General features: G+C 44.4%; 2 protein-coding genes across 6 annotated transcripts; both read right to left on the bottom strand.

Moving 5' to 3' along the window:
* Nucleotides 1–12,013: 12,013 nt before the first annotated feature.
* On the bottom strand, nt 12,014–13,429 carry LOC127333523 (uncharacterized). The gene is made up of 3 exons (XM_051359899.2): nt 13,152–13,429; nt 12,959–13,056; nt 12,014–12,219 (listed from the first exon to the last, which is right to left on the bottom strand). Exons 1-3 carry the CDS (start codon nt 13,352–13,354, stop codon nt 12,149–12,151), a joined length of 372 nt encoding a protein of 123 aa, XP_051215859.1. The 5' UTR covers nt 13,355–13,429; the 3' UTR covers nt 12,014–12,148.
* Nucleotides 13,430–14,788: 1,359 nt separating this feature from the next.
* On the bottom strand, nt 14,789–25,328 carry LOC127333524 (uncharacterized). Of its 5 annotated transcripts, none has more exons than XM_051359904.2 (10): nt 24,997–25,319; nt 22,227–24,640; nt 21,775–21,896; nt 21,619–21,696; nt 17,349–17,501; nt 16,454–16,614; nt 16,232–16,379; nt 16,001–16,123; nt 15,765–15,852; nt 14,789–15,340 (listed from the first exon to the last, which is right to left on the bottom strand). In XM_051359904.2, the coding sequence occupies exons 2-10, from the start codon at nt 24,484–24,486 to the stop codon at nt 15,159–15,161; spliced, it is 3,315 nt and encodes a 1,104-aa protein (XP_051215864.1). In that variant the 5' UTR covers nt 24,487–24,640; nt 24,997–25,319; the 3' UTR covers nt 14,789–15,158. The 5 variants fall into 5 exon arrangements, with proteins under 5 accessions (XP_051215864.1, XP_051215863.1, XP_051215862.1 ...); XM_051359903.2 differs by having other exon boundaries at nt 21,619–21,699; nt 24,997–25,317; XM_051359902.2 differs by having other exon boundaries at nt 21,775–24,640; nt 24,997–25,320.
* Between the last annotated feature and the right edge of the window lie 500 nt (nt 25,329–25,828).

The raw sequence follows: 25,828 nt of genomic DNA, 5'->3' as shown, positions 1-25,828 counted from the left end.
TTTGACTGGACAAACTACTTTACAGAGTTACTGTACAAAGCTACTTTAACAGGCTACTGTACAAAGCTACTTTAATCATAGATGACACCGGGGCCTTCTTTTATCAGGGCTGCTGATGTCCTCCGGCTTCTTTGGACGTCACCTCTCTCTTTGGCGCCAGGGCTCTGAATAAAGTTACTTTGCTTGGCTCATCCTTGTCTTCTTGCTCTGAAGAGAATCTTTGACCAGTCCTGCCGACAGGCTCTCCTTTCCGGTATCTTCTATACCGGGTTCCGGCATACCCCTTTGGGGATACCGGCTTAGCCTTGCTCTCCCGGATTCCTACTAGGCTTCCGGTAAGAACATTAAACCGGTATCTTGATGGCTCAAACCATCCGGTTTGGCATGCCTTTGGCATACCGGGGGTCATCCCCCCAACAATGCAGTACAAGCCACCTAAGCTGGAGACTTAGTACTGGTGGATGCATTTTGATGGCTCAAAGCTCAAAGAAGGCCTTGGTGCCGGAGTAGTTCTCACCTCACCAAAAGGAGATAACCTCAGATATGTATTGCAGATCCATTTCAGGGCATCAAACAATGTCGCTGAGTATGAAGCTCTTGCGCATGGGCTCAAAGTCTCAAAGGAAGTGGGAGCGCGCCGGAACATTCTTTATGGCGATTCAGATCTGGTGGTACAACAATGTTTCAGAGATTGGGGCGCAAAGGATGCCAACATGGCATCATACCGATTTCATGTAAAGCAATTCGTTGGCTACTTTGAAGGTTGTGAGTTTCACCATGTGCCACGAGCAGAGAATGAAGCGGAGGATAATTTATCCAAACTGGGCTCATCCAGGTAAGAAATTCCTCCCGGAATAGCCTTGGCTCATCTCCGGAAGCCATCAAATAAGCCGAGGCTGGGATCCGAATCAATCTTTGTTCCGGAGTCACATGTTGTCCCGATGGACATTGATCAAGTAAACCCAGGGACTACTTCATCTAACACGGGGACTTCAAAGTCGAATCTAGAAGAAACTATGTCGGTGGACTGCATGGAGGTTGATATGCCGGTTTTCGTCGTTCGAGAAGGACCGTCTTGGGTGAAACCGATCATGGAATTTCTGGTCAACGGTGGTCTACCGGCTGAAGAAGTCATGGCCAGGAGGATCCAAATTAGAGCAAAATCTTACACCACCATCAATGGCGAGATGTACAAGAGAAGCGTCACAGGAGTGCTGCAGCGTTGTTTGGAACCAGAAGAAGGCAGGGAGATACTCAGAGAAATCCACCAAGGAAAATGTGGGCACTATGCCTCATCAAGAGCCTTGGTCGCGAAAGCTTTCCGGCATGGGTTCTATTGGCCCACTGCACTGGAAGATGCGGAAGACATGGTCCGGATGTGCAACGGTGCCAGAGATACAACAAGCAGACTCACATTCCCGCTTTCGGCTTGAATACAATCCCGATAACTTGGTCGTTTGCGTTATGGTGCCTAGATATGGTTGGACCTTTCCGGCCGGCACGAGGAAACATGACTCATATCTTGGTCATGGTGGATAAGTTCACCAAATGGGTGGAAGTCAAAACAATCCAGAAATGCGATGGACACACAGCTGTGAAGTTCCTGAAGGACATCATCCTGCGGTATGGATACCCGCACAGTATCATTACAGGCAATGGTACAAACTTTAAGGTGGGGGAGTTTTCTCGGTTTTGTGAAGATAATAACATCCATCTTGATATCGCCTCAGTCGCTCACCCTCAAACCAATGGGCAAGTGGAAAGGACAAGCTCCCTGGTGCTATCCGGAATAAGGCCACGTCTTATCCAGCCTCTGGAAAAAACTCCGGGATGTTGGCTTGACAAATTACCATCTGTATTGTGGAGTCTAAGAACCACACCAAACCGGTCAACCGGATACACACCATTTTTCATGGTATATGGAGCAGAAGCGGTTATCCCAGCCGACATCATCCATGACTCACCACGAGTGCAACTGTATACATAGGAAGAGTTCAAGGAGGCCCGAGAAAATGATGTCGATTTGCACGAAGAAGCAAGAGAATTGGCACTCGCCAGATCAACTGTTTACCAGCAAAACCTCCGACGCTATCACAGTCGGAAGGTGAATCCACGGGTATTCCAAGAAGGAGACCTAATGCTACATCTGGTGCAACGCACTGCAGTACAACATAGGCTAGCAACCCCATGGGAGGGACCATTCATAGTGAGCAAAGCTCTGCACAATGATGCTTATTTTCTTATAGATGCGCATGAAGAAAAGAAATATGTAGCAGATAAGTCGGGTGACGAAACCAAACACCCATGGAATGTAGCTCTCCTTCGCCCTTTCTATCCTGAGGATGTGATGTAAGGTGTTCTTGTACCCTTTCAATATTTGCTATGAATGAAATGTCGGCATCCCGAACGAAACTCAGGGACTGCCTTTATCGTATTAGCATGTTATAAGTTTTTTTCTGTATATATCGGTTGTCGTGTTCAAAATTTTCTATTCCGGTTTAGTAGTGTGTTTAAACCAAAGTTAGATCTTCGACTTAGTTGATGTCCACAACCCGGCTTCATGGCAAGCAAGAGAAGCCGGAGGAACTTCAACACATGAAAAACAAATAAAGAAACAAAAACAGACGATCCGGAATAAAATTTAACTAAACCCGGTTAAACCGGCTTTTCGCAAAATTATTGGCTTACTCGAAGTTTTTTGCTAAGTTCAAAAACTATTTGCTTAGCAACAGGGCTTTGGAACTCATACGTCGAACACCTAAAATGGTAGACAGAGCCAAAAGTCAAAGAACTAAGCAGGCAGGAAATTGAACTTGGGGACTGAGCCCGGAGTGTCCGATAATTCAACCGTTTACAACGGCATAACATAAAAGTAGCATTGAGACAAAAGGACTTAATTGTATATTACATCACCAACCCGGCATACCGGGCTTTTAACGAATTAAATGTTTTGCGGAAACAGATCAACAGTTTTCAAGCCGAAACGGCTTCAGGGGTACCAGAGGTGGAGCTTCCAGGGGATTGGCTTGAGGAAGCCGGATCTTGAAGTGTGGGGTCGACCATCTTCGCAGAGGGGTCTTCAGCGATAATCTCTTCATCCACGGCTTCTTCACCCTCAGCATTGCTCTCCTCGTCGTCACTATCCTCATCTTCAATTTCTGGCGGAGCCGGAATGAATTTGCTGGTTGGAGCATAGTACGCAATTTGATAAGCTCACTGCTGGCGCTTTGCCTGGAGTGCCGGATTGGTCTCAGTAGGGGCACCAAACCAGAGAGTTGCCATCGAATTAAGGTCAATGCCCTCATACCAAGAGCAGAAGAACTTGAGTTCGGTATCAGCTCCAGAACACGCGGCTGAGAGCCACCATTCAGTGAGCCGGGCACCACTTTCCATCAAGCGCGACCCAATGACTTCGACGCGATCCGGAACCTTCTCGCCGGGCCACAGATTGCCAAATGTGCGAATCGCGGTGTTAGGCGGGAACTTGCCAAGTGTACCCATGTATGAAACACGGGCAGACAAGGCCGTCAAGTACTCTCCGGTAGTCCAGACACTGCCATCAGAAGCCAGATCTCCATGCCGGGTCTTAGCAACGTCCTCAAGGGCTCGAGCTAGGGACTCTGAGAAGTTTTCGGTGCCAAGTAAAAAATGATTCCGGTATAAGAAAAGGCCAGCATGAAGATGAAGACACAAAAGATGGTGGAAAAACTTACTCCGGACTTTCTCGTCCAAATCAGGGATTATCTTGGCCTGGGTGTTTTGGACTTCCTGGAAGGCATCATTGTGCTTCTTCTCCAAGTCGCGCAGATCCTTCTCGGCTTGAAGCTCCCCGTTCAGCTAGTCCTGTACCTCCTTGATCTCGCGAGCATGCAGTTCCTCAAATTCTTTCCGAGCGTGGTCCAGGTCAGACTTACCAGCATCATCAGCTTGTTTTAGATGGTATGATGCAGCTTCAGCTGGATTAGCTCGTCCTTTAGGCGAGCGGTTTCCTCCCTCTGCCTTTGCAATTCAGCCTGATGCTGAGAAGAGAGAGTGTCCTTTTCAACTACACCGAAATAATGAGTGTGAGCAAATAAAACATGAGAAGTGCAAACACAAAGCACAAGAAGACAAACCTTGGAGGGCCCTCACGCGGCAGAACAGGTTCTTCCAGCTGGGAGGTGTCCTTGGATTTAGCTAAACAGAAGCATACCAGTAAATGGTAACCCGGCATGAAAAAGATCCCGGTGCAAGAAAATCACGAGATCAAGAACTAACATTTGCTCTGTTCTTGAGCAACCTGAAGTGATTTGTGAGCATTTGAAAGCTCTCGGTGGTCCCACAGTAGATCCTCGAAGAGCTTCTTCCTGGACTCTAGCACCACTTGTGAAAGTTAAGCCGGAAAGAGGGTTATCCCAGAAAAGTTTGTGAGTAGCAAAATTTCAAAGAGTTCCGAGCTAAGTGCTACGCACACAACCCGAAACTCGGGGACTATGAGTAGCGAAATTTCAAAGAGTTCCAAGCTAAGTACTACGCACTCAACCCGAAACTCGGGGACTATGAGTAGCAAAATTTCAAAAGAGTTCCGAGCTAAGTACTAGGCACTCAACCCGAAACTCGGGGACTATGAGTGTCAAATTTTGTAAAGGTTTGTGCTAAGTGTTTCTCACTTAACCCGAACCTCGGGGACTATGAGGATATATATCTAAACCGGTATTGGTTAAAACCATAATATGCTAAATACAAAAATTCTAGAGGCTATGGATCGAAATTTATCTCGGAAGAAAGATATTTACCGAGATATTCTTGTCGACGTCGAACCACGCCATGTCTGTTTCACGCATGTAGCGTTTAAGCCGGCCTAGCTGTTGGATCATTGGTCGAGCCCCGCGAGAATCGATAATGGGTTGGTCGTCCTTCCCCAAACCGGAAGTAACTTCGATCAAGTCAGAGTTGTTCCACGCGTCGGCATACTTCTCCAACGATCCCAATCCCTCACCACTCTGGCTTTTCTCAGTTATCCGGCCAGTCTGCATCGCTAGTTTATCACCAATAGAAACAACGGCCCTGCTGGTGTGGAGCGGGGTGGCCTTGGAGCTTGTCGGAGTGGCCACGGAAGCTTGGAGAGCACCTGAAAGCTGGTCGGGGGTGACCTCAGGAAGCTTCCGGGAGGAAGGCTTTTTCTTCTTGCCGACGCTAGGAGCAACCAGGGGCTTGCCAGGGGAAGAAGCTGTCTTGGCTGGTGATTTAGCTGGTGGAGCTGGCGGAATCACGGTAGAACTCGCCGGCTCTGAAGTTGCCGGCGGAGGTTAAGTCAAAATCGGCGTAGAAGAATCCGGTGGTGCATCAGTAGAACTTTTATCAAGGACCGGTGAAACCACCACGGGTTTCGACGGTCCAGATTGGTCAAAACCGGCGCCATGTTGCCGACGCCGGGGTCTTCATCGCGTGCACGAGGCGAGAAGTCAGCCCCATCACGGTGATCTTCGGTGTTAGGGGCTGTGTTCCCCTCACTTGTGATGTGCTCCTCGGGGGACAGAGCGGGATCCGCCGATGTTGAGTCCCGGCGAAGGAACCCGATCAGCGGAACGCTTGCCTTTGGAGGGGTTGGGCATCATGAGCGGTTTTTATTCTTTTGGCGGTACATCAGATGTCTTGGGGGGGGTAAAGGAGTTCTTCCAGGAGCGCTCGGTTAATCTCGAGCCCGGCGCTGAAAATACGAAAGCAAGAGTTAATAAAAGAAGTAAACTCATTTTTCAAAATTCAAGATTCATACAACTCATGGATCACACAAGGTGTACATAAAAATTAACCATAGAAAAACAAAAAGGATGTGAATCTTATGCATGTTGTAATCTTCTAGTGAGCTGCCAGCCACCCTGGTTGTAGATATCCTGAGCGACCGTCTCCAGACGGGTACACCCAGAATCCATATGTGCACGTTGAGGCTCCGGTAGAAGATAAGACCACTCGTGGATCCAATGTGTAATCATTCGGATAACCTTGATTATTACGCTGCTGAGCTAGATGCATCGCCCTACCGAAATGAAACAAAGTTGGGAAACAAGCCAGAATAAAATCTTACCCAGTGCAGGTAGGGATGGCCCGTGATCTCTTCTGGGCTCCAGTTGGGCCTTGTCCTAGGGTCTTCCGGCGCTTTGGAACCGGGACATCACTGGGACCGGAATCCTGAGTGGTTGCTCTCTTGGCGCGCGAAGTCTTGGCCACCGTCGTCCTCTCGGCGGCGAGCGGAACAGCGTCCTCCACCATCTGAGTTTCTGGATCAGCTGAAGCCGGATCCGCGAGATATGCGTAGGAGATGGGCACGTGGTTATATACCTCTAGAATTATGCAGTCATCATCGTCACTGTCGGTATCATCGGCTCGAGCTCTTGATGGAGAAGGTGCAGAGGTCTTACCGGAGCTCGAGTCAAGAATGGCATCCATCTCGTGCAGAGGGGTATTCTGCACTGAATCTGGATCCTCCTGGTCCCACTCAGTCCGGTCGGCGTTATAAGCGGCAGGGGTTTCGCGTCCTTGGCGTCAGAAGTTCTGAAAAAGAACATTTAAGCTGGTTAGAAAACATGTCGGTAAACATGTACCTGAAGAGATATTCCTGAGTCCCACAAGGTCCTTACGTCTGGGGGTGCATTGCCGCGAGAAAAGGGCTCCATGTCCCATTCCCAGTCAACCGGCATTTTGGTCTTGGCAATGGCCTTGACCTTGACGACCACGCCCGGCTTGGAGAGCTCGAGCATAGAGATCCTGGTGGGGTCCAAGGGGGCACTCATTTGGCATATCTTGTGACAGCGGCGCTGAAGCGGCAGAACTCGGCGCGTGATGAAGGTGCGCACTATATCATCGGCAGTAGGGACATCATGTTTCCAGAGCTCTATGATGTAATCAACAATCCGGTTGGTTTCCTTGTGCGATAGCTTCAGATTGTACAGCCAGTTAGCCTGAGAAGGCTCGCCGGCCACATAAGCTGGCAGATTGATCAGGTCGGTGGCACCGGTATTCTTGACATAAAAGAACATCCTTTGTCATTTCCGGTATGATTCTAGGCCATCCATCTTCACGTGTGGGCTCTTCTGCCGAGGCACCACGATACAGGCACCAGACAGTACAACCAGCTTGGGAACCGATACATACGGGTCTTGGATCGAGTTGATCCGAAGGGTGCATAACTTCGCCCATAGTTCAAGAGATGGCCAAACCCCGACAAACCCTTCGTAGAAAGCCGCGAAGGATGAGAGAATAAACACAGTATTTGTCGAAAGGTGATGCTGCTGAAGCTCATACCGGTCTAAGAAAGACCAGAAGAAATCGCTTGGCGGCAACCTAGGCCGCGCGCAAAATGAGCGGTAAAAACTACGAGCTCACCGGCTTCAGGCTTCGGCAATAGCTCTTCCTTGGGAATCTGGCATGCGACACATGCCGGTATGCGCCGAGACCGGTATAACCAGTCAATCTCCGCTTCGGTGACATCTGATCCTTCCCATCGGCCACGGGTACAGTCCGCGGCACCAGGTCTGGCCTCTACCTCCTCAGTGATCACAATGTCTTGTTCTTTGGAGTCCATCAGATCGGGAGTTAGATCCGGAATACCGTGAACTAGTTCTTCCCAAAACTATGTGCAGGTGAAGATCTAAAAAGGAGGGGAAAAGGAAAGAAATCTTAAGAAACTAGTCTACAATCTAACCAAGCACGCTCAAGAATTCGAAGAACATCAAGAACAAAGAAGGAACCAGAGAGAGATTGCAAAAAGGAAGTTGGATCCACTGACCAGAGTGGAGCAGCACCGGCGGAAGGCTCGTCCGCGGCGGTGGTGGTTTCACCGATGAAGGTGGCGTCGGAGTCGAGCGGCGCCCGTACGGTGGCAGTGCGCAGCGTCGGTTGCGGTGCGCGAGAGTCGCAGCGGCGGGTGGATCGTCGCGAGGAAGAGAGAGTGTGGTAAAAAGTGAAGAAGAATTGTCGGCGCCCTTTTAGAGCGCCGTGAGATCGTGGGCCGCGGGCCTGCTCAGCCCATGATCCTAGTAACTGCCCACATGGCGCCAGGATACACGCACATAATCGGCCACACAAGAGGCCACACGGATCAACGGTGCAGGAGTGAATGTGCATAGTTAACGGGGCGACGCTACCCACTAGCCTGATTGATTTGACCCCCGCTGACCACTGCGGTGTCAGGAACAGTGACGCACGTCTCCGACATGTGTGAGTTCCAAGATATTCTCGTCACCCTCGAGGGCGGGAGAACCTGAGGATTCTGCCGGTTAAAAAGCGGCTAAGATTTGGATGTTTCCGGTTTAACGTAGTCTTGAGTTGGAGGTTGGCAGGCAGAGATTCTGTCGGTTAAAATAGAAACCGGAAGGATAAGTCCGGTACGAATGCCACGATAACCTGGCGCGGCCCACCAGTTGGCACCGCTGAACCACACCGCTTCGGGGACTAATGTCGGGGGGATGGCCCCCGGTAGTTGAAAGGTATGGCAAAAGTGCCTAAGTCAAGTGATTAGAAACCGGTTTATATAAGTAATCCGGACATGTCTAATATTTATCAAAGATAAGGGCGACCGGATTAAAGTTCGCCAAGATCGTATTGTCCGGTATACCAGAAGGGGTATGCCGGAACAAGAGATACCAGCATGAACTAAGCCGGATGGATCGAAGTTAGGCCAAAGTCTCAGGAGGGACAAGAGGTGAAGCTCCGGCTTAATCTGGATAAAACTATGGCAGGATCCGGCATAGGGGCAACGGCCATATACCGGTCCCAAGGTCAAAGATCTGGTCCTGCATTGATGAGATACGCAACATCAACTTTATGACGAAGCCCCGCTAGCTTCCAACTGGAGCCAGAGCGCAGAGGTGACGAAGGTGCTACAGTGCGCAGACCAATAGAGGTCAGCGTACAGAAGACACATGCAAGGACTTCACGGGCACAAGGTCAAGGCTACAGTCCAAGACCGGCTGATGCAGGCCAAGATTTACATTTTTTTCCTAGTTACTTCTCTTGCAAGCCTCCTCTCCACTATAAAAGGAGGGAGGTAGCTCCCTTGCACGGGAGGTTCCTGCTAGCACTACAGTTCATCATACTTAGGGTTTTCTCCCTCTAGACTTCATCTTCTTCCTTTGGCCAAGAGCTGAAGAACACTATTGTAGTTCCCTGTTGAGCTCATATAGTACATACATGCAGGAGTAGGGGTGTTACCTCCTCACGAGGGCACTGAACCTGGGTAGATCATGTGTCTCGTGTGTGTTTGTGTGAGTTTCTCCTTCATCTCCCCCTCATCCGGATCCCTCGGTGCATATTTGGCCCCAACTTAAGCTTACCCATGGCATCTGTCTGTTCACCACGACGACAATATACTTCATTGCTTTGAGTACTCTTCTCAATTCTTTGTCACTCTTTCTTCACATTCAATATTTTTTTCTCAACTCATTCTGCATGCACGTGTACTGGATACAAGAAATTTGTTAGCGATTATGTGTTGAATGTTGGTGACAAGATTATGTTTGATTTTGAGAACGAGCCTGAACTTTTTGGTATAATCCCTGAAGAAAGAGATGCATATGAAAACCACCGAGTTGAGGGTAACTATCTTTTTTTTTGTGTTTATACATGTTCATTCCTTTTATGCCCATGTATCTATTCTTGATCTAATTAAGGTCCTTTTATAAATGTTTTGTAGATTCTTTTCTGCATTTTTAGTTATTTTTTAACAAAGTTACTATCTGTTCCCTCCTTTATGAGATTATATATGAATGTTTCTTTAAGTTTCTATATGAATGTTTCTTTAAGTTTCTCTCCAAGTTGCTTTGGGATTCAATATCCAGAAGTTGCTTTATTTCCTCTTTTACTCGCCATTCCTTTTTCGAGCTTATGTTCGGTGAAGAGGTGTAATCAGTATTTGTTCGACTGCCACATCCTTCATGCTTTTGCCGCTGGGCAAAGCTACCCTAATTCCAGAGTTGCAGTACATACTTGATCAAAGAGGGTTTTCAGTCTAATATAAGAGTTGCCAGTTTCAATACACTTTTTTATTTACCTCATATGTGCCGAAGTCTCTTAGCTTTGTTAGTTACTTCATGAGTGGTTAGTTATTCTTAGTTATATCAGTTCTTGCAGTGTAATTATTAGTTCATAGAAAACTATGCTCGGTGCCGCAAGCTGAATCGAAGATTTTTGGTGCACGTAAATTAAAGCACGTTATTTTTGGCTTAGCCACTCAAAGAACATTAGTTTCAGTACATGTATATCGCACTAACAAGTTATTGTGAGTTGGTTGTTACTACATTCACAGGGATAGTAGATAGTTTTCATTTTTTTGAAGTGTCTTTTCTACTGCATAAGTGATTTGTAGCATGTAGTCCACACTATCCAGGCTGATTATGCCCTCTACATTCATCAGGATAGTTTTTTCAGTTTTGAAAGACCATTTCTGTTTGAGATCTCATGTGCTGAAGTCTATAGTTTGTTACTGATCTTAGGTGCAGTGTAATTTTCAGTTCATGTACCTAGCTCTTTCTTCAATAGTTAGTTTAATTGGAGTTTTCATGCAATAAACAGCTAAAACTATCAATCATTTATGTGTAGATCAAGACAATCAAGAAAGACCACCCACTTGATCAAGATAGATGAAGAGAAGAGGCAGTGTCAAAGGAGAAGGTGGTGTAGCGGGTACATCTCTGTGTTTTGCTTGGGGAAGATCCAGATGATTGCCAATCTGCGAATTCTTTCATGTTGTTGTAGGTGTTCCCGTTCCCCTGAACCGTGCATCCCTTTTTTTCTGGATTTTTCTCCCTCCTTTTTTGATCTGATCTCCCGTTCCCCCTCGTGTTTTTTTCATGTTTATGTGGGAAGGAAGAAGAAGAATGTTGACGTGGAAGCAGACATAGAAAGAGGCCGAGAAAGTGCAGGCTCATCTTCCTTTTGGCAGGTGGCCTACAAGGCCCATAATTTCTTCCAAGTTCCTGTGTAAACTACCAGGGGCGTGAAAACCTTGGTTTTTTTTAGTCACGGCTAGTTGTAAAAAAGCCAAGCAAATAAAACCGAACTGATCGGAACTGAGCAGAAATGGTTGATGTGATCTGCGGGAATGAGGGACTGATCGGGATTGAGAAGGCTGGTCAGGATTGAGAATTACTAGAATGAAAATATATGACTTGAGCCCAATTACGTTTTCATCTAGATGATGGTTAGACAGTCCCAAAACACAGAGAAATGGTTGATGTCGCTAGTGGAGGGTTGGAGTGGCCAGCCCAGGATGGTCGCCGACGTGGGGGTCCGGCCTGAATAAAGGAGGCGGTCCTAGGGCCTTTCTTGCGTGTAGAGGAGGACCTACCGGAGGCCTGGACTCATGATCTGGCCGGTGTGTTGAGTTCCGGAAGGCTCTGCCGGCGAATGTAACAGTGCTTTTTGCCTGGAGTTTGCTGGATCGGTGGTATTCGGTCGTGCGCACCCATGCTTTTATTCCGACCGATTGGTCTGGAGGGAGCGGCGCGAAGCTCTTTTTCTGTGTTGACATCAAGTGACTATGGATCCATGATGAAAGTCAGAAGAAGAGAATTTCATGAAGGCCTGAGGGGAGGACTAGCTAAGGGAGGTTCAAGTCTCTGCGTTGTTGAGGGACTTGCTTGGTGTTCCGGGCTTCACAGCAACGGTATGAAAGTGGGGGCGACAACACAGGTGAAGTTCAGAATCCTACCTTTCAGGGTGAAAACCCAAGGTCTGGCCTTAACTGGTTGTGCCTGGCAATGACCTTGTTGGAGGCATTGTTTTGAGAGCGGAGACTATCTTCAGGGTGAAAACCTAAGATCTTTGATCGGGCGTCGACGGTGTTAGAGCATTGTTCCCTTCTTGGAGGCGTCATTTTTGGAGAGTCTGTATTTCAGGTGTTGTCTTGGTGGTGGATGTATTGCTGTTGTTAGGCCCGAAATACTGTAGCGGGACTTTTTTTGTCTTAGTTTTCTTTTTCTTGTTTTTGGCTGTGTGCATCCGTAGTGCCATTAGGGTGGTGCGTTGTTGCAGATGCTGGGTGTAATTGGTATCTTTTGATATTAATATATTTCTTTTATCGGAAAAATACTGTTCAACACAAGTGCTACTGCAAGTCTGCAACACAGAACTGTGAATAAAACCTCATTGCAGGGAAAATTAAGTCTCTTGTTCAGTTTAGATTGTCGTGATCATGAAGGGAGTACTTCACGTCAGGCAGAGCCTGGAGGACGTCAGGGTGCTCTGGAAAGGACAAAAAAGGACGGCCGTGAGTTCTCAGATATTAGTAGCAGGTAAATGCACCAGTACAAGTGATAAGATTAGGTAACTATATATAGTTTCTATAATAAAAGGTGAACCATATAATGTTAAATAGATTGTTCGACCATGACAGAGTTAGTGGAAACCGAAAGTATTTTCAGTTTGATAACAGAGCTGGACGCCAAAAGTTTGATTGTCTTGTTGACAAAGGGGAAAAAGAGAGCACCAAGGTTTCTAAGTGACTGATCGTAGTTTGGATATATTGCCAGGAAGGTTGTATACTTCGGTTTAAAAAAATTACACCAAAAGGTTACTTCAGGTTACACCTTTCTAGGTTGCTTTCTGAAGGACTTGATTACGGAGTAGTGTTAACAGTGAAGTACGCCTTTATCGAAAAAAAAAGTGAAGTACGCCTTGCATTGACCTCGGCATTGCCAACAGGTCTGACTATAATTACCCAATTGCTCTTAACAAGAATTGTTGACCATCTACTGTGCATCGATCGCGGCCATGCGAAAACCAGGGCAAGATTTACTGGTAAAGAAAGCTAAGGAAATCAACGGGGCATTTCGCTGGAAGAGAAGATTCCGTTGCACGTTAGTCAAGGATTCAAGATGTTGATTTACTGCTGAAAGAAGATTAATTAAATGTTTCTCTGAAGACAGATTAACTAAGGGACTGTGAGAGGAGAGAAGCAAGAGAAGTGAACTAGCGAACTCACTCCGCAACACGGCGAGCTGCGCCGGCGTGAGCTTCGCCGCGAACCCGCTGAGTGCTGTCGTATAGCTGTAGATCAACGCCTCCTCCGCCTTCTCCTTGCTTGGAGAATGAACAAAATAGAAACAGAACTGCTCAGAAGAAGAAAAAAGAACTCTCTAGCTCGGACGATAGAAAATGCTCCTTGATATGTATACCTTCCAACCACGGCGGCGAGGATGCTTATATAGTACGCTCGGCTGTCGACGGCGCCGGCCAAGGGCTTCACCGTCACGATGTACACGCCGCGGGAAGCGGGAGCGCGCGGCTTCCCCCTGCCGGCGGCAGTGGCGCCCGTGGATGCAGCGGCGATGGCAAGGACGGTGAAGGCAATGACGACAGCCACCGTGGCGCACCTCATCGTCCACGACCGTCGTGGGGTGGGTGGGCTGTGGGTGTGTTATGCTATGGGGTTTCTTAGTTTATGGCGGGAAGGAGGCGAGGGGAATGTGGTTGCTTATATAACCGCGGTGCGTCCCTAGGGTGAGATCAGATATCCAAAATCCAAAGTTAGCACCACCACTTGCGCACTATATCTTTTTCTTGTGTGAGTCTTGCCGTCTTGGTGTTGTAAGTACAAAGAAAGTGTAGCAGCTGCCGTCAAAACTGAAACAAACGGGTCTTTGATTGCTCTGAAATCCTTAACTTTTTCTGGGCAAAGCGGCAAAATAATGTACTCTACAAAAAATAAATTATGTAGACGTGGCTGAACTGTACACATGACCAACAGTTTGTTAGGCAACTGACATACATTGGTATTGTCATAGTGTAAACTTTAGACACCTAGTACTGCCATAATTCCAATCACATAACTGGTGCTTGTTACTCCGTACTATATTTGCCTAACTTCAATTAAACAAAGATTCCTACACATAAATGAAATAAATAAATCACCATTTATTGGGTCTTGCTACGTGCAAATCCTGGAACTCTAGGCGTCCTCTTTTGCCTCAATCGGCTGGAACTTCTTTAGCAGTGGTCGGCGAGCATGTGCGCGGTTATTAATGGACGCACGATCCATTTTACATGAAAAAATGTTCAGGATTGGCAACCAACTACTGTAGTAGTGTATGTTTAATCTAAAACTGAAGCCCAATATTGATTGGCTCTAGCAAAATTCATTATTTAATCACCTCGAATTTGGGATAGTAAGAGGGTACCCATTATATTTTAGACTAAATTCATATTTGAGACGCGGTACACATTATATTTGAGACTAAATTTATTATTTAATCACCTCGAATTTGGGATAGTAACAAAATTCGTTATTTGATCCACCTCAAAATAACTGCACAGAGGCTTATCAATATTAAAACAAAATTAGAGACAAATTAGTCTCAAATATAATGTGTACCGCATCTTTTTTTATTTGTTTAACCAAGGGATTTTAACCTTCTCGTAAATATGGAGGGATTTCAAGTGCAAATACTACTAAGAACAACTGCTCCATCTATCTCAAAATTCAAGGATCTTTAGCCTTCCAGGCATTGTTTGAAGATATATATAAATAAGTACAAGGACCAAAGCAAATATTGGAGTATTTTTTTTCCCTGATGAGTACAATAAACATTCGCACTGATACTATTACTTCCCAAGATATTAACAAAAAACAGGAGTGATCGTGATTTCCATGTGCCATTCTCTTGATCCTGCCAACTTAATTAAAATACTCTTACAGAAATGAATAAGGTAGTGGCTGGCAACAAATTGAATGTTTTATCATACGGGGTGTGCAACTTCTCATGCTTACAATAAAATACCCAGTAAATGTCAAATACACACATAATACCGAACAAGGTCTAGAAACAGGCACTCGTTATCTTAGAATATAGTATAGTATCTAGTACAAGGCCTAATTGTACAGTATATAGTATAGTATCTCTATAAGCATTCTGCATACACTTTCACCTCTGTTTTCTGCTTATGACAAGGAGCTTTACAAGATAATGTTTCAGCAAAGTCCAAGTTAAGCTTTGTACATCATACAACCCCCAAATAAATCGTCATGTAAAAATGTAACTGGATACAGACCAGTTCATGAGATGGTATAAATGAGAGCACTAATGACTAACTTTACACCTCTATAACATACACGTATGCATAAACTTTCAATAAAAATAAAAGCCATAATTTGGAGCATAAAACAAGTAATCCACCTGCATCCTTTATTTGGAGCTTGCCTTTGCCTGACTTGCCGCGACAGACATGGAACGGAGTCGCCCAGCAATCTCTGTGAAGGCCGGGCGTTGTGCCGGATCCGGGGCCCAGCATTGCTCCATTAGTCTTCTCCACTCCGGGTCACATGAGGCTGGCACATGCGGCCTCAATGTGTTGTTTACGATTCCCCCTGCAACATGAGTTTCAAGAGCCCCATATCACATATAACAATGAAGGAGAAAAAAAAATACAAGAACGAAAAAAATGCATGGTCCTGAAAAGGAACCGAATTCGCATAAGAACAGTTAAAGATAAGCACAAGATTTATATGGTGCAAAAGGGCACCAAATTTAACTCTCAGATAATAATATCATGCTGAAATAAGGAGGAAACCAAATTTAGCACCACGTGCCCACAGATTTAATTAAAACCTAACATGTGACAGGCTATGTACCACTTTATTTTGCCTTCCGTTGCCGCTTTGTTCAAATTGATTAACCTAGCGGTGTTACTTTGGGCCAATAGAAGAGAAAGGAAATGAAACAAAGGAAAAGAAAAACATTTCAACTTAGAGCAAACTGCTTGCAAAATGCTGTGGGGGATTAATTACATACCTATAATTGCACCATAATGCATATTGGCATATGGTTCTTCTCCAGTGAGGATTTCCCACATGACAATGCCAAAGGAAAATACATCAACCTGTATCCGTGGCAGCAATACAAGTCAGTCCTAAATCTAACTTCTTACATAGAACTGAAACGAATTTTATATTAATGCCATAAAATTAAGAGGGGTAAATCGTTTGAAACATCAAGACTTGCCAAATAAGTACGCAAAAAATTATTACCTTCTCAGACACCTTATTGCTTCCCCCGTTGAGTAATTCCGGGGCCATCCATGGGAGGGTCCCCCTTACACCACCTGAAACCAGGGTGTTTCTTTTAATTTTGGATAACCCAAAATCACCAACCTGAACAGAAATGGCAAAATTCACAAGAATGAATGGGAAGCAAATCAATCATTTGAATGAAAAATGCGTGGAAAGCACTGAGATGCTACAAACTGAACTGCATCTCACTTTACATATAGGGCGCGACTGATCTTTAAGATTCACGAGCAAGTTATCGCACTTCAAATCAAAGTGCACAATATTTTTCGAGTGCAAATACTCCAGTCCAAATGCTGCATCCATTGCTATGATAAGCCGCTTACGCCGATCAAGGTTTCTGCCAGTCACAAAAATACTTCGTCACAAACAATGAGAATAAGTTGAATATAAAGAAGCACATTGGGAAATTACTTGTTTCGCTGCAAGACATGCCGAAGAGAACCATTAACCATAAACTCAGTTACAGTTGCCAAGGTACCACCTGGCCCATCTTTCACAACGCCATAAAAAGCCACAACATTAGGGTGGTGAAGCTTTGAGAGGATTTCAGCTTCACGCCAGAATTCATTTGCCTAGTAAACAAAAAATATGGTAGTAAAATTTGATAATCAGCATGTCTGGTAAATTTTATTTTGAGCAATGCTAGGAGTGAGGATATATTAATCAACGTCTGGGCATATCTGTATCCTGTATTCCTGTTTAGTCTCCTACATGTAGAGATTGTCAACACATGGCATCACTACAAAATAGTAACCCTAAAGTGGATAGAGATTTGGTGCACATGGGCACCAGTGATCTCGTTTTTAAAAAAATCAAATTTTTGAGCTTTAAAAAGTTATGAAAAAATCTACTTATAGCCAATGATGTATCCCACAAACGTGTAAAATATCAATTTTAAATAGTTTATATTCTGAGCTACACAAAAATGATAAAAGTGTAAATCTGAGTAGTCATTTTCAAATCTCCAAAACATATCAGATTTTGTTATTTTTGTCTAGCACAAAATAAAAAGAATTTCGGGTTGAGATTTTGCATGATTGTAAGATGTATCATTAACAATCTCCATAATTATTTTCAGCTTTTTTGATAACTTGTAAAAATGCATTCTAATTTGTTTCAAAATGACGAGAGCATTGGAGCTCGAGAGCAAAAGGTACTTTCTGCCCTAAAGTCCCTAAAATGACCTGCCATACTGCAATAGTTTTGTGTTGTAGCCTTTCATGCTCATGATCTACTGCCATATTAGAGATGTAAATATGATGGGAATGATATCAGTACATGCAAACGAAGCTGGAGTGGAGCTTACTAATCTTTCTAGCTCAGAAGATCGCCCTGCAAAACAGCTTTTCTTTATTCTCTTAATGGCCACATCACTCCCCCTCCATTTCCCATGGTATACAGTTCCAAATGTGCCAGAACCAAGTTCCCTAAGTTCTTCAAGGTCTTCATTCTTGATAATCTATGAAGATTTTTTAAAAAAATTCAGATTCCAGTGAGATAATAGAGCGAAAATTAACCAAATGTACAGGAGGTTTCAATGTACGCTCTCTAGCCACAACTGTTGGACACTGAAAGAGAATATAATACGCTTTCTAACAAATTTTAACATCTGGAAATTCTCAAACAACTAACATGAAATACATCATTAATGCACACAGAAACCCTGGCCCAGTGATAACATGGGGATATATCAAACAGAGATTATCACAAGATTAATGTGTATAACAAATTCAGTGTAAATCTAACAAGAAGCAAAAAAAATCAACTGCAGGAGAGGATGAATAAACCTGACCATTTTTTGTGAAACAAAAATGTTTAAACAAGGCTAAGGCTCCTGTCAGGACTATTTTCCTGAAGCAGATTACAGAAAGATAAGGAAAACACTCGATCAAGCTGTGGGTATGTTTAATAGCAAATTCAAGTATTCAAAATCAAGATTCTAGTTATAGTTGATTTTTGTTCAATATATTCAAATCATGTAACTGAGTTTTGGAATTTCATTCTACCAGATTTTGTAAGTACAAATGTGTACAATTGAACACTTAAACAAATTGATGTCTTGTAGTCTACTTCCAAGTTCCAAAGGTCTATAGAATATCAAAGTTAGCATATTTTCAAGCTAAGTATAAAAAAAGAGTAAAGAGGGACTAATAATTTCATTGTAATGTCCAACGTTAAAACTTCACATGTACTGTGTTTCATCTTATAAGCAAGTAATAAAACTTTACATTGCATAAGTCCATCTAAGTGCTTATCATATCTTCTTTTCTTTGATCCGTTTTACTTAATTAATGGGTCACTGTGACCCTATAGCAGCTGCAGAGCTCAAATACTATGGACAGAAATGATGCTATCAATGGTATGTGGTGGTATCCTATAACATGTCACTTAGCAGTTGCTATTTTCCTTCTATTTTGGGCTAGGGTAGAAATTTTGACATGGCCTACTTGGTCCTTTAACTCATTAAGGCAGAAAGAAGGAACCAAAATCTGCATAAGTAGAAGTAAAAAACAACAATTATAATATGCGGTCGTAGCACTGTTGTCGACAGACTGCACTGTCATTAGTGTCACCATATGTCCACCATCAAATGAGCATTGTGTCCTAACCAGTTTTTTATTGAGTTTTTAGTGCTTTACACAGTTGCTTGTACATGATAGCACAGGTTCTTTTGATGAATTAATGTACTGTCATAGTTCTACTTTTGTTTTACTAGTTTCCTGTCAGTCCCATGATATATTAGAAGATATAAATATATCACAACAGAACCACCGGCGGTGCCTCCTGGAAACCAACCTGGGTGCTGGATCAGTCTTCTCAAAGTGAAATTCGTTTTTATCAGCTTATTTGACCCACCAAATATGGTAAATAATGGTCCATTTAAGAGATATGGCTCCATTGGCCCATACTACCACTGTGGAGTGACGATTCGGCCGATGCTAATATTCCAGCCACGCTCTGCCACTTACAGAACCTGCCTTGTCACTCATCTACTTGCATGGCGGCTACAACCAACATCCACCTATCACGAGGCCTGTCCGATCAGGACAAATAAATGGACCAGTAAAATGTGCAACAAGCCAACCGCCTATAACAACAGGTTCTTTGTGAAAAGATAACCAGCCTCTGCACCGGTAAGTGCACCCAGCAAAATATGTGGACTAGTGCTGCAATGATATATGGGCTGGCGCAATGGGAAGCATGTCAAAAGGTGATGAGTCGTGACATGTGAAAATATCGGTCAGACATGGTATTTTTTCTGCAACTCAAGCCAAAATGTTTGCCAAGATGCATTGAATCTGTCACTCAAACATCTTGATTTCATTTAATTGTGGTGCTAAGTATTCACATAATAGCGCCATAAAGTTGGAGTTCAATTGAATGTAAGTGCATGCACAGTTCAATCATTTTTATCATAGTCCATGATTGTAATGTGCTATGAAGATGGCAGCAACAAACAGCACCTGGCAATATAAATCCTCAACTTTTTTTCGAGACCATGGAGAAGAAATCCTTAACTTCCGACGGCTAATAATTTTCAGTTAGTTCCATCATAGATATAACCAAGTTTATTAGGTCATCATCGGTTTGAGAGGACAGAAAGAATGCTTTCAGATTAAGAAGATGAATAAACCAACTCATTCGTCGCAGTATAACCTCCATGTGACAGCTGTTTACCCTCATTACACACTAAGGAACATAACAATTGGTATGGGAGCTGATTTGGGAACAATCCACTGGTTGCAAAGATGAAGTCCAGGATGGAGAATACGATGGTGACACTGACGGATATAATGCAGGTGCTGGCCATGTCTCCATTACCAACCTTGACGTCATATCTGGTCCCACTGGTCATGGCTGCGAAAAACCATGCCACATCAGGCCAGCGTTATCTTAAGGTTCCACCTCCTAGGCTGTCACAGCATCCACACATTGACACGAACACAACAGAAAATCACCAAGGATTGCTGTTTTGCATTACTTTTCTACTCTGTGAACAATCTCCATAGCATTTTGCAACACCAAAAGGGCAGTCCTAGTACCAACAGCTCTAACCATGACCACCACCCAACAGCTCAAAACAAGCTGCTGCATAGAAGAGGAGAAATGTCATGTGCACTCTGAAGGATGGAAGCAACAGCAAGCGCATGGCAGTTGCAAACTAGGGATCACAGAATTCTAATAACTTTCCAATTGGGCCGCGTTGCATTTGTTCATTACCTCCTTAAATTTTTGTCTTATCAATGAGACTAGAAAATGAACTATGGCACCCCCATCGGGAAACTTTAAACGGAGATGCCAGTTCGTTTACATTGGCGCCTCGATGCCAGGGCATCTGAAATGGCTAAGGATATGCCAATTCTGAAATAAAGAAAGAGTTGTTCCATTTTGTCGCAACGCTCCGGGGTCCTTAGCTGTTTCAGGTGGCTTCTCTTCAGCCGTCGACATAGGCAAGTGCAAGTCTCTGCCAATGTTTCCAAGGCGATAAGCCATCATAAGAAATTAACCCCCTCCTTGACGGCTAAGGCGGACACTTAAGCGTCTAAGGCAGGCAAAATGCTAAGGCGCTGCCAGGTGCCTAAGCGTCCATAAGGCAACGCCTTGAAAACCATGGTCTCCGCCCAAGTTCCCTGTGCACCCATGGAGGATTGAAGGTCTTCTATACAGATGGGGGTGCCAAAAGTTCATTATCTCCATTTCGAAAAAAAAAAGTTCATTATCTAGTCTTGTTGCTATTGGACAATATATTATTAATCACCAAGTTTGTTAGGCACATCTATTAATTAATTGGCTAATCGAACTTTCTTTTTTACGTCAGACCTTCTTCCGTTACTACAACACTATGGAAAGGGGCGCCGCCCAAATGCCGGTTCTTCCTTCCTTGGGCTCGCTATGCAGCGCCGGATCTGGACCACAGACACCATGTCACCAGGCGTGGCATCTCAAACCATGGCTCATGTCCTTTTTGCTCACAGATGCTTTGAATAGCAAAGCATCACACATAACGTTTTCTTAGAGTTATGACCATATCAACACTCTTCTAGGTTAAATCTCTATTTGTAAGATAGTGAAATGATGTTTCATGCACTATAAGATTCTAAGGCTTTGCTTGAGGTTTGACATGAGTTCCAGACCAGCAATAACCAGAAAAGGCAAATAGCTGGTTTGACCAGAGAAGAATTAGTAACCAGCTATGAGCATGAAATCATAGATTTAAATGTTTTTTGAAAGATCATTGAACAAAAAAATTGGGAATCAGGTAATTACTTTCCCATGGTGGATCTAAATAATTTTTTTTACGGTTGGATTTAGACAATTTCAAACAAGTGAGAAGGCTGGTTTATTATCCCTGGTTTTAGCTATTTATTTCATATCTTTCAACAGTTTCTGTTTTCCGCTTGTCACTGACTTAACTGATGTAAGGCTTGTCAGCACAAAGGAAAGAATATGCTGGTTTGTCATGATCAACTCAGTGTTATAGTAACTGTAGAATACAACCAAGTAATATGTAAAAGACATCACTAAAGAGTCAAAGACAGTGCATAAACTTCCCTGCAACTGAAAGCCATTTATACCTGCAAGTATTCAAAATCATTATCGACAAAAGAAGCATCCATTACTGGTCCAACAGCTCTGCCCTCTTCAAATGTTGTCTCCTGAAACAAAGTAAAATAGTCCTAAATTTATGCACCACCAATGTCACAAAATAAGGATTTCAGACTTCAGCATACCTCAAACTCAGGAACAGATGGCATCATCTCATGCATATTTGGAAAAGGGTTATCAACCTGAAGCCCTTCAACATTCTTCCTCACAGGTGCTGGTGCATTGTTGGTTTGTGATGGGATAAAAGCTGGAGGCAAAATAGTAGAGTCAACATTGGAGCTGGAAGACACTGGAAGTATTTCGACACTAATATCATCCAGAGGAGGAAAATTCTTCACATTAAATGCATCGTGCTCTAAACGTCCAAAAGGATAAGATCCTTCCTCAATCTTTGCCAGGTTGTCCCGGTCTTTATGTTGAAACTCATTTTGTGCAAGATTTCTGAAGAATGACCACCTCTGGGGTTCATAGTTAGGCATGTTCAAGCTAAGGACAGGATCATTAAAAGGACGTGATTGCACTACAGCGTTAGCGTTGGCAAAGAAATCAGAAAGAATGTCAGGGGAAGTCCTCTCACCAGTACCACCAGCAATGTCTCTTTTATCTGTTTTAGGGACAATTGGTTCCTTATGAGAATCATTAACTGTACTGGTGGAACTTGGCACAACTAGATCACATTCAACATCAGTTGACAACGCAGGCTTGGGAGTATCCCGACTAAAATGATGTCCCATATCAGCATGATCTCCCCACAGATTAGCTGCTTCTATGCCATCACCAGTTATCTTGGTCGGTTTACCTCTGGCTACAATCTTTTCTGGTGTATGCATACTCATATCTTTCGAGGACATCTTCTCGCCAACCAGTTGTTTATTAAAAGAAGTATGTTGTGCAGTATTGCTGTATTCTTTTTCAAACTGTGTGAGACTATCAACAGTAGCTGGATCGTTAAAATTTATTGCCCATGTGGCTAAATTTGTTTTTTCATTCCCCTCAACTGCAGGATCAATGGCTTCTGCAATGGGTTCATTTACCACACGAGATTGTGACTGAAGAATCAGAATCTGAGAATTAAGTGGATCATCAGATTTAGATAACCGGTTCAGAACCCCTGCCTGCTCCCTTGGAATCCAGTCAGAATGAAAAACTCGTCCAGGGTGAGGTGGTGAATTCTTATTGCTGTGATCTGACATGTCAACTTGAAATTCAGAACACCCAGATGCAAAAGCTTCACTAGATTGGCGATCATCTTCATTACACTCTGAACCCTGAGTAGGAGACATAGCTTTTGATGCTGTATAAGTATCTAGGCTCTTTGCACTGTAACTTGGATGAAAAGAAGATGCTAAGCCTTCTTGAACAGAAGCAATGGGAGGGACTTCCGAATGCATAAATTTCGGAACAGAAGAGTCATGATCCAGCATAGGAGCATTCAGATTATCAAGAGACTCAAAATAATCCAGTCCATTCTTTTGAAGCGGCATTTTAACAGAATCCTGTTTTTCCTCCTTCATTGATCCTATCTTCATGCCACCGTCATAAAACTGTTGCTCAAAAGATCGCAGTGAAGCAGTTCCAGAATAAGGTGCATATTGGGAAGCATATCTAAAGTCTGAAGGGCCCGATAGAGGAATAGACATCTGGTCGTCGTTATCATTAAATCTTTCACTGGAAGTTGGATAAGAGTAATCAGAACCATGCACATTCTGGATCCCATGGCTAAGGTAAGAATACAAAGTTGCAGTATTATCACTGGATAGACCCACTGGTACTGGTCTCGACATCATAGCAGGAGGCGTAGAAGTTGATGCAGTCACATTATGCAAACTGGAACCGTAATTCCTTAAATCTGCCTGATTAATGTCAACATTGAAGTTAATGAACTGATCAAACTCGCTGATGGATGTGTTTACTAAAGCATGCCCACTTGAAGGTTTTGCAGCTCCCATATCCATTCCGTTGATGGCAACAACATACTGGATCCCAGAATCGCTATCCATACTGCCCAGGCTGAAATTCATGTCATCAAAATCAACCGAGGACACGAGAAAGATCCTAAGCTTCTGGGACCTCTCGCCACTATCAAGGAAGGCACATTCCTCCATCATGTTTCTCAAATCTTCATCATTCGAAACTGAGATCAGTGCATCAAGATCTTCACCAGGTAGCTGATACTTGATAGTATGAGGTTGATTATAGATGGCTGTCGTCTTCTGTTTGAGCTCCTGCCAGGAAGTATTTCTATTGATTCGAATTATACGTGTCTCGCCACCAGCATACCTAAGCTTCCCATCACTTGGTCGGGGTAATATTTTCCCCCCAAAGCTACAGAGAATTTTTATCTTTCTTGAGGAGTCTGAGGCCCCAGAAGAAGCATAACCATGGGTCAGTCCATGACTACTTCCACCACTAGATGGAGCTCGTGGAGCCGATCTAGTTGATACGTGCCTGGTTCTATTTTCGTTTTCATCAACAGATCTTCTTTCAAAGTCCCCGGCTTGCTGATTATCTGTAGTCAAATAAATTGATGCATCAAACCTACTTTCAGCTCCGGTACGGTGAGCACCAAGGATTCCTCTAGAACTTTTTTGATTGGCACCAGCTGCAGCAGTTTGATCACGAGGCATAACAGGAACCGGAGGCTTCTTGGATATAGTTCGATCCCTCATGAATTCAAGAGCAAACTCCTCCCCAGTCTGGATTGAAAAATTAAGGACAGGCTTAACGGTGCCTGTAGCAGGGTACTCTGGAACTGGGGAGCTGGTAGATGTTGAACTTGAGGATCCATGTACAGTGCCCTGACCTGCGTACGGGGCATCATCTTTTCTAGGTTCCATCAAGCCGTCTCGACTAAAGCATCAGGATTAAGCAAGACCTACAACTCGTTGCCATTTTGTCCATGTATCTAACAAATGATTATTTTTTCCCTTTATATCTTAGAAGGAGGACATCAATAGTTGCAGAAGACCTAGCAAAAAAATGCAGCTCAACCTGCACAGAAGCACAATAATCACACTTAACAACAAACATGAAACACTGGAGTATGTACTTTAAAAAAGTCAAAGTACCCAGGTGAGGATTGAGGAATGAAGCCATCACGTTGTGTTTAGCGCATAACGTGATGGAAGATCGCTGTTGTGCAGGAAAAGGTGCATCAAAATTAATATGGTACGAAGCAAGGACAAGCTAGATAATCCAGAGAGAAGTTCTAGTGATATTCCACGATAAACGCGACATAGAACAAAAGCAGCAATTTTCAGGAGCAACTCAAACACACTATTGTATTTTTCTTTTTGCCGAAGCAGCAGCTCAATCCAGAGGGGAGGGGAGGGGAGGGCATAGCTCACCGCGTCGTCGGCCTCGCTAACAGGAGCACGCACGCCGCTGGACGGCCGACCCGAACCGATAGTCAGTCGACTCAGCAGCAAGGTGGTCCTGACCTGAGCTGACGAGCGCCGCGCCGCCGACAAGGTCGGCCGAGGCAAACCGCCGCCGGAGGTGCTGATTCAGGTGGGGAAAGGTGGGGAGGTGCTGATTGGGGCCGAGGAATCAAGAGGCGACGGGTGTGCCAGGACAAAGGGAAGGGAGGGAGGAGAAAGGGAGAGGAGAGACGCGACACGACGCTGACACCGAGGAATTAAACTACTCCTAGTAGCTTTTTATTTTTTTTGGATTGCTTACTACCGCATGCGCCATTTTGGTTCTTCAAACTTTCGTTGGGCTGGTCTGCCAAGCTAATCAAGCAGTGTCAGCAACCTGGTACCCCAAGGGGGCAGCCACACCGTTGCTGGGCCTCCAGATGACAAGGAGAAAACCAAGACCAGGCCCACGAGGACGCGCAAACTACCAGGGTGGCTGCTTGGGCCGCAGTGGGCCAAGTGAGCATGTAACGTGTGTGTGAGTGGAGTCTCCTGTACTTAAGGCCTGAGCGCCGGCGGCTGTACTCAGCTTGGATCTTACGAAAACAATGAACACGACTCAGTGAGTCCGTGCGGTAGAAGGAGAGAATAGGCTGGATCTTAGATCGGCTTGATTCAAACCTCTTCCTGTATCTGTGGATCGAGAGATGAAATAGAAACTTCCCTAGTACCTTACATCTGGTATCAGAGCCCAATTCGATCCCCACCCTGGAGATTCCCACCCACAACCACCCCACGAGGTTCGCTGTTCGTCGCCGCG

This window comes from Lolium perenne, chromosome 2 (assembly GCF_019359855.2).
Source record: "Lolium perenne isolate Kyuss_39 chromosome 2, Kyuss_2.0, whole genome shotgun sequence".
In the NCBI taxonomy this organism is placed as follows: domain Eukaryota; kingdom Viridiplantae; phylum Streptophyta; class Magnoliopsida; order Poales; family Poaceae; genus Lolium; species Lolium perenne.
The sequence above is the reverse complement of the archived record's forward strand: the minus strand, read 5'-3'. Positions and strand labels throughout refer to the sequence as shown.